The 13566-nt window shown below is 43.8% G+C and overlaps 2 protein-coding genes across 4 annotated transcripts in view; one reads left to right on the top strand and one right to left on the bottom strand.

Annotated features, from left to right (window-relative positions):
* Positions 1-4962, top strand: part of tcaim (T cell activation inhibitor, mitochondrial) — a 29911-nt gene extending 24949 nt beyond the window's left edge. For both annotated transcript variants that reach the window (XM_073484793.1, XM_073484792.1), the window contains exons 8-11: positions 520-611; positions 698-930; positions 1380-1511; positions 2316-4962. In XM_073484793.1, coding sequence (XP_073340894.1) covers positions 520-611; positions 698-930; positions 1380-1511; positions 2316-2541 — 683 coding nt within the window. In that variant the 3' untranslated portion in view covers positions 2542-4962. The remainder of the gene's footprint in view (positions 1-519; positions 612-697; positions 931-1379; positions 1512-2315) is intronic.
* A 1826-nt stretch (positions 4963-6788) lies between these two features.
* Positions 6789-13566, bottom strand: part of cnot10 (CCR4-NOT transcription complex, subunit 10) — a 30582-nt gene continuing 23804 nt past the window's right edge. The window contains exons 13-19 of one of the 2 annotated variants that reach the window (XM_073484790.1): positions 12328-12408; positions 10967-11080; positions 10716-10846; positions 10602-10634; positions 10207-10334; positions 7837-7912; positions 6789-7281 (exon numbers count right to left, since the gene is read on the bottom strand). In XM_073484790.1, coding sequence (XP_073340891.1) covers positions 7121-7281; positions 7837-7912; positions 10207-10334; positions 10602-10634; positions 10716-10846; positions 10967-11080; positions 12328-12408 — 724 coding nt within the window. In that variant the 3' untranslated portion in view covers positions 6789-7120. The remainder of the gene's footprint in view (positions 7282-7836; positions 7913-10206; positions 10335-10601; positions 10635-10715; positions 10847-10966; positions 11081-12327; positions 12409-13566) is intronic. The other variant, XM_073484791.1, reaches the window with a different exon arrangement.

Genomic DNA, 13566 nt, shown 5'->3' on the forward strand with positions numbered 1-13566 from the left:
TGCTGACTGCAGGAATGTCATCCAGAGCTGTAAACTGAATGTTCATTTGACCTGCGCAGACCAGGTGTAATCACGTCTGGACCTGGACCTCAACAGTCTTCCTCTTTAGCCCTTCAGATCGTCTGAGAGCAGACGCTCACACAGCTGATGGAAAAGTTGGGTTTTTTTAAAAAACAAAGAATTTCTGCACAAACTGTCAGAGACGTCCAAAATGCAGCAGCGAGGTTGTTAACAAATACTGGTCACATATCCCCCCAGCTCTTGCCTCCTTCTTTGGCTTCAGTGTCAACATTATATTAATCACATGCAGTGTTGGCCAATGTGACCTCACCTTTAGGCTTTCTGATCCAAACTTTTGTCCCTCCACAACATTTACTTAGTTCCTAAGTCATTTTTACTAACTTTTAAAATGGCCGTTTTCCCTTATTTGGCTCTGCTGCCCAGAACCAGCAGAACGGACTGATGTAGATGTGTAAAACTGGTGAACTACTTTAATCTGCTTGTCTTCCCTCCATCCAGGGCACACCGTTGTGTTTGCTGACCAGTCAGGGATGAACGCCTCTGGACATGTCATGCTAGGAACCATGGACGTTCATCATCAGTGGACCAAAGTAATGTAGCCGCAGCGGTCCTGCTCTCACATGTTCCCTGTGTTCCTCTCTGTTTTCTGAACCCTCCTGTGCCTGTATGCCTCCAGTTGTTTGAGCAGCTGTCCAGCTATCGCAGCCTGCAGCAGCAGACAGACTGGCTGAAGGAGAGGATCAGCCTTCTCCTAGGTGGAACTCAGGTAATCCACGTGGAGAGGCTGGGACCAGTCAGGCCCATTGCCGAGCACTACAGCACCCTGAGCACGTTCTACAGGAGCCTCATGTCCAGCCCCCTTCGCCTGCACCCCAGGAGCCTGCAGGGGACCACTATGTTGTTGGAGAAGTAAGCTGTCTCGTCACCATGTAAGGGCCAGTGTCCACATCAAATTTTAATCTGAGCGGCAGCTTTTTTTTCTTTAGTTATTCCCAATGAGGAGCGAGTGTCTGCTGCAGCAGGCAGCGGCCCAAGAGAAGGCGCAGCCGTTAGCGTCTTTTTTCCCTGAGTACTACCCACATCATCCTCGCTCTGATGTCCCAATGTCAAATAAAAAATAAACGGATAGTAAACCTCGAAGAGGCAGCGTCAATCAACATATGTTGACATACTGTTGTCATAGAGACAAAACGCACGTTTTTTCTCTCCGTGCACAACCGCTCCTGAACGCACCACCAGCACCTTTCTGCCTGAAATAAACGCTATGTGGACACGGGACCTAAATGCCTCAAACACTTGACACACTGCTGTGTACTTTCATGAAGTTAGACATAATGTGTTGTTTGTGTTAATCCCAGTGACCGCTCTAACCCCAGTCTTCATGAGTTGGGGCACTTCATAATCCCCACCAACTGTGACACTCCAAAGCTGCAGGTCTTCCTCCAGAGCCACGCCCCTGAGGCCAGACAGCGCACCCAACACAAAATACAGTGAGTCAAACAAACCCCCTAACATTTTGTCAGCTGCTTCACTGTAAACAGAGCAAGGCAGGAGTAAAAGTATGATGGGCTGTGAACTTTACAAACCCAGACTTGTTTCAAAATGACTTTACCACGAAACTAACTGATGTAGAGAGACATAGTGGAAACGGAAGGCAGCACAGTGCTGGAGTCTGGTGGAACCTCCATCGCTGCCAACTACAGTATTTGACTGAGGCAAGACATTCTGTGGTGTGCTAGCATACATGCTACAGTGTTGGTTTTTTTTAGCTTTCTTTAGCAGGGTGGTGATGTGAGATGACCATAACAGGTTCTCAGCAATGTTGACTCTCAGGAACCTATAACTGTTCACCTGCTCCACCTCAGCTCCACCGATGTAGACTGGGTGGTGTTTTTGCCTCAGTTTTTCTAAAATCAACAGTCAGTTCCTTGGTGACCTGGAGGCCTTTTTGATGCACTCTACATAAGTATTGTCAATCCTCTGCAGTATGAACAGAAGCATGTGCCTGTTTGTGTTGAAGTATGAACATGAACTGAGAGAGCAGAGTGCCCCCTGCTGCTGGAAGATGAGCACACTCCACCCTCCAGAAACGACTCATGACCACATGACCCATCACTACTACACGAGACCACACCCATCTACAAACACACACTCACACACTCTCCTTGGCTGGTCACTGATCACTGCTGCTCATCACAGATCTGTGGCGCCCCTACATTTGTTTGGTAATGCACCACACCTCATCCTGGTTCATCAGCTTTGTTATGATTCATACTTTGTGTGTGTGTGTCCAGACTGCAGGCGGAGGAGGTGGCTGTGATGAAGCTGTGTCTCCAAAACCTGTCTTTGAGGAGCCTGTCCAAGGAGCCCAGTGTCAGCTCCAGTCAGATGGTCCAGTGCTGTAAACGACTGGTGCAGCAGCGTTACCCCCTCATGCAGGGCCTCCACATCTGTGTGTCTCATTTCTACTCTGTCATGCAGGATGGAGACATGTGTGTCCCCTGGGACTGGAAGAGCTGAGCTGAGGGACATGGTCCCCAGCTGCAGGGTTCACACAGTCCAAGTGTTGGAAGAAGTATTTTTGGCAGTTTAATGTCATTCAGGCAGCAAATAGGCGTGTTAGACAGGATCACCTGTTAGATAGCAGTTGATCACAACAGATTTAATGTCTGTAGTTCTCATGTTAAACCTTTGGAGACTAAAATCATGAGTGGTTCATTCAAGCTGACCAGTGTGGGTTCATCCAATATGAAGCACTTTATCCTCTCACTGGAAATGCCAAATAGAAAAACTGTCCGGCCAGTGGTGCTCAGTGGTTCCCAGGCAGGGGGTGAGGAAAAGGGAAGAAATAAAAAATATTCTGCTGCAGAAAATGAGGTTATTTTTTAATTTTCTCAGATAAAAGAAAGGAAAAAAACAAGAAAAGAAACTGTCTGAGAACCAAATAACTCAACGCCGACAACTGCAGGCTTGACAGGCAGGAACAGCTGTGAGTCAGCTGCATAACTAAATAACAGAAACACCACGTCTGCAGATGACATCACCTCACACAGGGAGCACACACAGGAGAACTACATTGATCCGAGAATTGACCCATGAGGCTAACCATAAAATAAACTCCCAATAAACTGTTGTGTCAGAGGCAGAGCTTTAGTCTGCATTCACTAAGAAATCATCAGTGACTTTTGAGAAGAGGTGCATAATGACCGAAGCTTATTTCAGACGGGGTTAATCCTCGACATGTGCACAGTTTGAGTCATTTGTTGCTGTGTGGAGTTGAGTTAAAGGCACAATCTGTGACCTTAAACAGTCACCAAACCAAAACTCACAACACAGAGTTAAAACCTGTTATCACTCTGAATTACAGTCAGGAGGGGTCCACCAGCTTAATATAAAATAAGATAATATTATAATGATAATGTAAATAATTAGAAATATAATGTTGAAACTTCTAATCTAACTTGATCCAGGACTTCCCAGTTCATATCAGGACCAATTCTTAAAAAAAAAATCATGTTGAAACTTCATTCATGACACATAGAAAAATCCTAAAGCTTTGCTCCAAAAACTTTTATTAAAGTTATGAATTTTTGAAGTTTGGTCCTCTGAGCTAAACTTAAGTATGTTAGTGATTCTGTGGATTCTGAACGGCACCAATCACTTATTCTTTGCCCAGAGCACCTTTGTGTCAGATCACAAACTTTCACATTTCAACACCATTTTGACTCACATGGGGTTGAAATGTATTTTCATAAGAGTTCCTGAAATTATTCCTGTCACAGACCCCGAGGAAACCTGGCAACATGTTTTCATTTAGATAGTTGTTGCTGAATGAAAATTCATATCTCCACTAGTCTTCACTATTTCTGTGTAGTATTAATGTAGTGCCATAGATCTTGTTAAATAGATTCAGAGCTCTTTGGGTTATTTTGACTGTAGATTGGAGGATTATTTTAATTTCCGTGAAACTTGGGGTCTGTTGGATGTTCAAGACAAATTTCAACCCAGTCCAGTGAAAGATGATGCTTGGTGAGGCTTACAATACATGTACACAGAATCACTAAAATACTGAAATTTAGATCACAGGGCCAAACTTCAAGAATTCATAACTTCTAAAGTATTATTATATATATTATATTATTATAGTTGTGATAGTTGGTGCAGGTTGGCTGAGGTTCTGCAGTCTGTGTTACTGCAGAACTACAATACTGTAGAACTTATCTGCTCCACGGGCCCTGTTAATGTAATGTGAAGTCTTTAGTTTAATATTTGGAGGTTAAACTGTGTGCAACACCTAGTGGTTTAATTTGTTATTACCAGTCTTGTATTTGGCTTCATATCAAACCAGTTAAATCAAACAATACATTAGCCCTGCAGCTGTTTTCCATCTCACCTCACTGAGGTGTATGTGCTGTTCAAACCCAGCTGCTGTCTCACCTCCACAAAGCTGACCAGTGACTGTGTTCACAACCTGTTAAAAGGTCCAACAAGCACTTTGTTTGAAGCATACTGATGCCCCTAACGTATCAATATTGCTACTGTAGTAGTATGAAATGCTGATTTTTCCTATAGAATTCAAGGTTTAATTTTCTACATGTGAATATAAGTGTAATTTATGTGATCAGAAACAGAGCTGGGCTGAGGCTTGTCACTTCACCAGACAACCCTTGAACAGTAACAGAGACTGTGTGCAGTGTATCGTCACCAGTGTGATCCAGCATGTGTGCTGATGGCTGGGCTGCGTGTGTGTGACATGTTAGATGCTGGTGTACAGTGTAGAGCTCATATGGCTTTGGTTACTTCTTATATTATGTCTCAGTTATTTGAAACACTGTTAATGTTACACACAGGGGAGGTGGAGAACCCTTATGATCTGTGTTTGAGCTCACTGTGAAACAGAAGGTTCCTCAAATAAACATGGTCGTTTCGGGCTCCACTGTTTATTATGTAATCTGTGTGGCATCATAAGTTGTAGCAAGAGCATATGACAACACAACACTGCAGACCCATCACAGCCTGGTCCAGCTGCTGCTTTCTGCCAGGTGCTACACAACACCTGGACACAGTTTGTGTCCACAGGCCATCACCAGTGAACACGTCCATCACCGGTAAACACTAGAACACCCACTAACTTCCAAAATCTACAAGTTTATAGTTTAACATACAGACTGTGCTCTCGTGTATGTATCACCATCTATAAATCCTGACACTGATATATTGTATAGATATGACTACATGAATACTGTATACACAACACATTCTCAAAGGTCCAGTCTGTATTTAATATCTAGATCTACATCATGGTGTATAATCCACCTCATCCACTCCAGGGAACATTATGTCAGATTGAGGTTTATGTACTGAAACTGGAAAGAAAGAAGAAACTACTTTGTCACAAAAACATTCATGAAGTTTGGTTCAGCAATGAATTTGTTATAGGTCTTCTGAACATGTGATCATAAATATACATACAGTAATTTTAATGATCAATTTAGGTGATTATAGAAAGCTGTGTGAATCAAATGTTCTGTGTAGCATCTTAACCTCTTCTGAGTGATTCTGATTGATACCAGCTGGTGACTTTTCTGGACCCATTTTAATAATGCTTGTCTTATACAGACATTAGACTCAGCCACAAACACTACAATGGGGAAATCTAAGGAGCTCAGCATTGATCTGGAAGAGCACATTATTGATTTGAACAAGTCAGGAAAGTCACTTGGAGCCATTTCAAAGCAGTTACAGGTCCCAAGATCAACTGTACAAACAACTGTTTGTAAGTATAAAGTGCATGGCACAGTTGTGTCACTGCCACCATCAGAAAACACAAACTATCACCTGCTGCCAAGAGAAAACTGGTCAGGATGGTCAAGAGACAACCAAAAACCACCAAAAAGCAAGTCTATGATGAATTAGAAGCTGCTGGAAGACAGGTGTCCGTGTCCACAGTCAAGTGTGTTTTACATCAACATGAGCTTAGAGGCTGCTGTGGAAGAAAGAAGCCCTTGATTCAGACAAGGCCAAGAACACCAAACCTACTGTCAAGCATGGTGCTGGTAGTGTTCTGCTTGGGGGCGGTTCTGCTGCCAGTGGATCTGCTGTTCTAAAGAATGTAAATGGAATAATGAAGAAGGAGGAGTATCTCCAAATTCTTCAGGAAAACCTAAAATCATCAGCAGAAGATTTTGGGTGCAGCTGGGTGCTCAACAGGACAATCATCCAAACACACATCAGAAGTGGTAAATGAACGGATCAATCAGGCCAGAACTGAGGTTTTGAACAGACTTCCCAAAGTCCTGACTTGAACCTCATCAGAACATGTGGACTGTGCTGAAGAAACAAGTCAGTGCCAGGAAGCCAACAAATTTAGTTGAACTTCACTGATTCTGTCAAGAGGAGAGGTTAAATATTCAGAGGATGACCAGAAGCTTGTGGATGGAGATCAGAAGCAGCTAACTGAGGTGAACATGGCAGAGAGACATTTAACCAAATATTAGAATCACTGTATTCACTCATTTTCTGTAAATCTCTTTTAAGTCACTTTATCTTGGAAGGTGCTTTAGAAGTGATTATTATAGAGGCTCAGTACTTCCTGCTTGTACATTAATCGTAGGTGCTTAGTGTCTGTAGACCTGAAATATATGAATGAAAGTTCAGGTCCATTCATATCGTTTAGATTGAAAGTGTGATTTTTCTGTTGATTATTGCCAAATGTCCCGAGTGCTTTCACAAAATAATACTGTGGGTATAAATGAGGTGTCATGTCATACAGTAAATAAAATTTATTTTCATTGTTGAGACAACACACAGATTCCTCAGTCAAATGGAAATAAAAAGTCACTCATCAGTCAGCAGCCACGCCTGCATTTCTTCGGCTCCTGACGCTGAGGGGAAGCAGCTTTATAAATATCAAGGCTCCTCAGGACTGTGTGGTGTGTGTGTGTGTGTGTGTGTGTGTGTGTGTGTGTGTGTGTGTGTGTGTGTGTGTTTGTTTGTGTGTGTGTGTGTGTGTGTGTGTGTGGTGGTGGTGGTGGTGGTGGTGGTGGTGGTGGTGGTGGTGGTGGTGGTGGTGGTGGGGGGGGGGGGGCGCTGTGGAGGCTCATTTGCGTTGAACTTGTGTAAAAGATGAAGGCAGCTGGATGGGCTGGACTGACTGGTAGGGCTGGATGGGTTTCTTGCGGGAGTCTGGGGAGACCCTCTGGACCGCAGAGGGCAGCAGCTGGTTCCGTTTGATGATCTGCAGGGCCAGCTGAGTGTTTCCTGAGGACACACGACACACAACAGGATTATCTCCGGACTTTAAACCCTCGCTCACTGACAGAACAAACATCAGGTAATACACCACGTCATTCAGACTAGACCAAGATGATGACTGCTTTAGTATTCAGATACCAGCCTTGGTACTGATCCAAATTATACTCCACTTTGCTGATCTGCACATTAAACCAAACCAAGTCTTCAGTGTCCACTTTACACAAATGCCTCATGAAGACATTTGTCAGAAGGAAAAATCTGTATCAAATTAACAAAACAAGGCTTTCAATCAAAAGACGCAATTTAATGAACAACGTTCTGTTACTGACAGCAGGAAGTCAGAACATCGATCGTCCAGCTTTCACAGCACTGTTTCTGTTGGAACATTTGAACTTGTGTATTAAAGAGCATTAAGACTGCCGCCTGATGGTTATTGTGTAAAAGTTTTTTTTTTATCCACACACCACGAGGGGAACCGACATGAGAAGATGCTCAACAACTTGATATTGTCTCAAAGTGTCTACATGGAGTGTGTTAGTGAGTGTGTGGTGGAGCTCTGACCGTTCTGTAGCTCTAAGTAGACTCCCAGCAGGATGGCCTCCGGTGGAATCTCCTTGGTGTTCACCATCGACGCAGCCTGATGAAGACGACACAAACATCAACTGGGTGAGTTATAAATTATTACTGCACTGTAAAATGATTGTTCAGTGGAACATTCACACTTTAGTGAAACTTTGTTTTTCATGAATCTGAATGCAACATGGTGAACACATCAGACGCTTCAATATTTAGTAAAAACAAATATAAAGACCAAATCACAGGGTCTGAAAAGTCATCAACAATCCTGGCAGCGTGAGGAGACTCATGAAACTGACGGAGGAAATGAATGACAAGCCAGGCAAACTGTTGGCTAGGCAGCTGTGGGGTAAACAGGCCAGTAGGTCCATTTTCAACATTAAGTCTTCATCTGGTCAAATCTTGACTGATGGGGAAGCAGACGTTTAAAAACATGGAGGTTATCATGGTGCTGTAGTCACCAAAAAACAAAAGCAGAGTGTTAAACCAGTCTGGATGAGTCCACACAGGTCGTTTGTTCTTCAGAGAGAGCTGCAGGTTCTGTCAACAGTAGCGTGCTAGCTAACATTAGCCTCAGGGCCAGAAAGTTTACTGTTGCTTGGCAGCACCGTGAGCTGCTCCAGGATGCCTCTCTCATTGGTTGTTGCGGTCCGGCTCAGAATGAACCAACATAAGTACCGATCCAGATTTTTAAATCGTAAACATTAAACATGATTGATATCAACAGGCGGCCGGATGAGTCTGTGAGCAGCTCAGGAGACTTCAGACTAGATCTTTAAACCCCTTGTAGTTCCAGATACTTTGCTGAGCAGTGTTTCTTACTGATGGTGACAGGCAGGGCTGTTGTGTTCAACTCCAACAAGCAAACAGATTGTTTTACCTGGCGTATTGTGTGATGGAAAAACACTTGCAGCTAAAATCACAGAGGACTGTCACTGTGACGCAAATCCCTGCTGCGCTGGGCTGAAGCACCGTGTCAAACCAAGTCAGCACATGATTGGAAAAGATCCGTATGTTGGTGTCCCACTGGTGCTTATATGTATGTATATTTAAATGACTGGCTGGCTGTGGAACTTATCATTGATTCACTCTGGTGCTCCGTCCTATTCTCTTATTAACCCTGCTGCGGAGGAGGCACTGTGCTCATCTCATGTTTGTGTCCTCAGAGGTCCTGTCTGGGTCGTCCCTAGAAAGCTTGGAGGGTTTTGGGTCTTTACACTACTTGGAAAGATGTCATTGGTTAGTGAGGTTGTTAAACTGTAACAGATGGTGTGTTCATCTCGTCTTTCTGAGAAACTCCTTCTGATTTCTGGTGATGTTTGTTTGTCTCCTGTACTGTAGTTATAATAGAGTCTAGTTTTTTTTACCTTTTTGAAGTGTTTTGCTTCATACCATCCTACTGAAATGTTCTTTGTAACATGTTGTGTGGATGAAGCTGACGAAGGCCACAAGCTGAGACACGTTGGTCTAACAATAAAGCTGTTCTTCATCCTGTAAGTATTTTGACCTTAGACTTTTCCTCCTCCTCCACCAACATGCACCTTAAATGTAAATGAAGCTGTGCCAGAAATCACTGCTCTGCTTCAACACCACAAGGTGTTGTACTGCACTGGGCTTTTTTTTTTTACCCCTTTCACTCCGTAAAACACCCAGTAACACCTGCTAACACCCACTAACACCCGCTAACATCCGTTAACACCTGCCATCACCCGCTAACACCTGGTTTTTCTCTTCAATGTAAATGTGTACAATGGAAATGTAGTCCCGCGCCACAGGTATTTATTCTCTCCACCTTCAATTGGCTGTGATGGGAACGCAGTGGTACTGCTGTGACGTATGTTGAAGCTGAGGATGCTGGCTTGTTATAATTTTCCATCTGTCGCCGCCGAGCAACTTGAACATCTCTCAGTCAGCGCTGAGTTAGAAAGAGAGACGTATGTAAAATATACTAATCAGCATCGCTGTTTGTGGCCTCCATGTCACTGATAAGCGAGCCTTGCCGGGTCGGTCCAGTACATGTGCAACGCTCAACAGAGATCATAAAAGCAGCGAGATGTCTCACTCCTTAGCAGCTTCTGTTATCAGTTCCAGAAAAACTGCTGTGTCCAATTCAGACTGTTAGACTTCCGTTTTAACGTCTTCTGGATGTTGTTCCCTGTGTATCTGCCACGTTCATGATAATGATGTGAGGCGCTCAGGCTCAAAAACATAAAGGCAAACTGGTCGGCTGCCAGTGTGAAAGGAGTTAATTGGCTGTTTTTAGCAGGTTCACCCACACATACATGCTAATATCATCAGTGTTCAGTGTGACACTTTCAGGACCTGCTGAGCTCATGGAGCTGTTGTCATGGTTACCTGATGGAGGCACTTGCGGGCCTTCTCATACTCGCTCCTCAAGCAGTAGGCGCTCCCCAGGTTGAAGAGCATCATGGCCCGAGCTGATGTCACACTGCTGGGGTAACACATGGGAGTCTGCTTCCCTGCTGCAAACACACACACACACACACACACACACACACACACACACACACACACACACACACACACAGACACAGACACAGACACAGACACAGACACAGACAGACAGACAAGACACACACACACACACACACACACACACAGACACAGAGACACAGAGACACAGAGACACAGACACACTCACGCACACACACAGACACAGACACTAATGGTGAGATTTTGGATTTTGGAAGTAAAAATCAGGCTTTAATGTTTGAACGAGGTCGACTTACGAGACTCGACAGGCTCGTCTCCTTTCTCAGACCCTGTTGAGGGAAACAAACCGAGCATTTAGGACACAAGATGAAATCCCTTGTTTTGTAGAGTGATGTGTTAAACTCACAGACCTTGGTCTTGCTCGCTGGTCAGCACTCCCATTGAAACGTCACTGACATTCTCTGGGTTAAGGTGAGCAATAGCGTCTGAGATTCTGTCCAATGAGATGAGGGCTTCAGCAGCGTACAGGTGACCCAGGAACCTGAAATCAAAGCAGAGGAGGAGAAGGACAAAGCAGACGGGTAGAGGATGGTCAGTGCACTCAGCTCTTTGGCCTTTGGACAAGACCAACAACAGTTTGAGAAACAAACTCAGCACTTACTTGAGGGAACCAGACACCTTAGTTTGATGGAGTAGTTTCTCAGCGTGGTTTAGAGCCATCAGGTTGTCTCCCAGTGCTAACGCCACATAGGCACTACAGGCCAGGATGGAGCACCTACAGATCAGACAGTTGACAAGAAGACTGTACAGTTGGCTTGCCATGGTAGCTTGTGTTACTGCTGTTACACAGTGCACAGGGTTTAACTTTAAATATGGTGCGTTCATAAATTCAGTCAGAAATGCGCATAGCATCCTCTGTAAGGAAGATATATTGGGTCATAATTAAAATTAAAAGTCCATGTAGAAATGAAAATTAAAGGAGATACAATTAAAAGATTATTATGTTATTTCACTAAGAGCGACAGTAAGATTGTAATTTAACAACAGAGAAAAGGGAAATAATAAAATGTACAGTGAGTCAATGAAAGAAGTGACATTTAAAATACAAAAGCTTAAAAAGGTGCAATATGTAAGAATTCTAGTTTAAAACATTTTAGATTTAAGTACAATTATAAACAGAAGGTGAGGAATTAACTTAAGATGTCTATGTATTGTGTGGCAGAGATATCTACTGAAGTTAGTATGCTAACTGGCTAGCCCCAGGCCTGAGAACCTCTTTCTCCCAGTGGCCAGTTGGTCCTGTGCCAGAGGTATAAACACCAACTCTGGCTAGCATAAGAATAACTGAGCTAACAAGCTAACAGTAACTACAGTCATAAACAGAACACTGTTAGCAGCAGTTAGCTACTGTGGTGATACACTGCCTGTATTTGTTTGGAGTGTGTTCAATAGGTGGACATTTCTTATATATTGCACCTTTAAATGGAAATGCTCAAACTGACAGCATAAACGGTGACGATGACACTGAAAATGGAAATAAGACGGGAAACATCAAACGTGTTCTTAAATGGTGGAGCAGAAAAGCTTAAACTTCTTGTACAGCGTGTCTCGGCTGTAGCTGTCATGTCACGAGTCAAACCTATCTGTTAAAGTGGACCACCCCCCTAAAGCTCGAAATGACCACTGCTTCCTCTATAGGCACATCTTTAATGAACGAAAGCAGAGATTACAAAACTCACCGACAAACACATTGAATTTCCTGTGACTACTACAAAATAAAAGTCAACTCGAGTTTCACCAGTGTGACGCTGCAGCACATTATATCAATGCACATTAGCAGTAATAGCAGTGATACAACCCTCGACACGGTGTTATCAGGCACACACCGACACTGTCACAAGCTTACGTGGTGGAAAAAAAGACCTGGCCGTGAATCCTGACTGTACAGCCCTCTGGGTTTTACAGGTCGGTTAATGTTCCTGAATAATGACTGGTGTCAGTAGAGATGAGCAGTGTCATTACCTGAGGTTTTCTACCTCCTGTTTTCTGAGAGGAGACGATGGAGCTGCAGATAAGAACTTATCAGCCTCCTGCCCTTTCCCACTGCAAAACACACAAAGCCAAACACTCATTCATCAACACAGCAGCGATATGCAGGACAAACTCCTCTGTGGTCGTTATGATTGGTTACATGATGGACAAGCTGAGCTATTCTAAGTTGTGTAATATATTCAAGTCTTTGGAGACCCACTCAGCTTTTGTATTTACCGTTGAACATCTGTATACAGTAGAAACATACATATTTCAACATGTGCTGCGCACTGGTTCATTAATGAGTTATACACCCATCAGCCACAACATTAAAACCACCTACTTAATACAGTGCAGGTTCCCCTTGTACCTGTCAACACGTGGTCATAAGACCTCTGAGGGTGTCCTGTGGTGTCTGGCAGCGGGACGTTTGTAGTGGATCCTTTTGGTGCTGTATGTTGGGGGGTGGGGCCTCCATGGATCACACTTGTTCCAGCACATCCCACAGATGCTCCATCAGACTGGGATCTGGGGAGTTTGGAGGCTCGATCAACACCGTGGGCTCTTTGTTGTGTTCCTGAGCAGGTTCTGTGGTGTGTCAGGGCTCATTGTTCTGCTGGGGGGGGGCCAATGCCATCAGGGAGTGCCGCTGCCATGAGGGGGTGAACTTGACACACACCACCCATCCAAACACCATTGTGGACCCAGTGGCATCCACATGAAGCCAGCAGAGCGATACATTGTAACGAGATGATCAAACGTTACGTAGTTTGTCTGTCAGTGGTTTTAATGTTGTGGCTGATCACTGTACACTGTACACTGTAATGTCCCACTGCATCTTCAACTGTGTCAGTTCATCAAGATCATTGAGTCTTGTTGGATTTGAAGCACTATTGGGCCGTCACGTGTAACTAACAAGGTAAGAGGTAGAATTTCCAGGTAGAAAACCCTGCGTCACTGAGCTTACATACTATTTAATGGTGTTTTTTCATCATGTTACTTCAGTGTGTTTACATCTCATTCATCTGTTTTCATATAACAACAAGCCTTTCACTCATGTTAGCTTTGAGACTTAATCCACCTTTAAGAAAATATGAGAATTTAAGAAAATGACAGCTTGAGTTTACCCAAACCTACAGTTAGTCGAACCTTTGGTGAGATGACGATGTCAGGTATATTAGGTTTATCAATGACACCAGAGAAACAGCACCATATATAAAAGAAGCAGGG

Source organism: Pagrus major, chromosome 17 (assembly GCF_040436345.1).
Source record: "Pagrus major chromosome 17, Pma_NU_1.0".
Taxonomy (NCBI): Eukaryota; Metazoa; Chordata; class Actinopteri; order Spariformes; family Sparidae; genus Pagrus; species Pagrus major.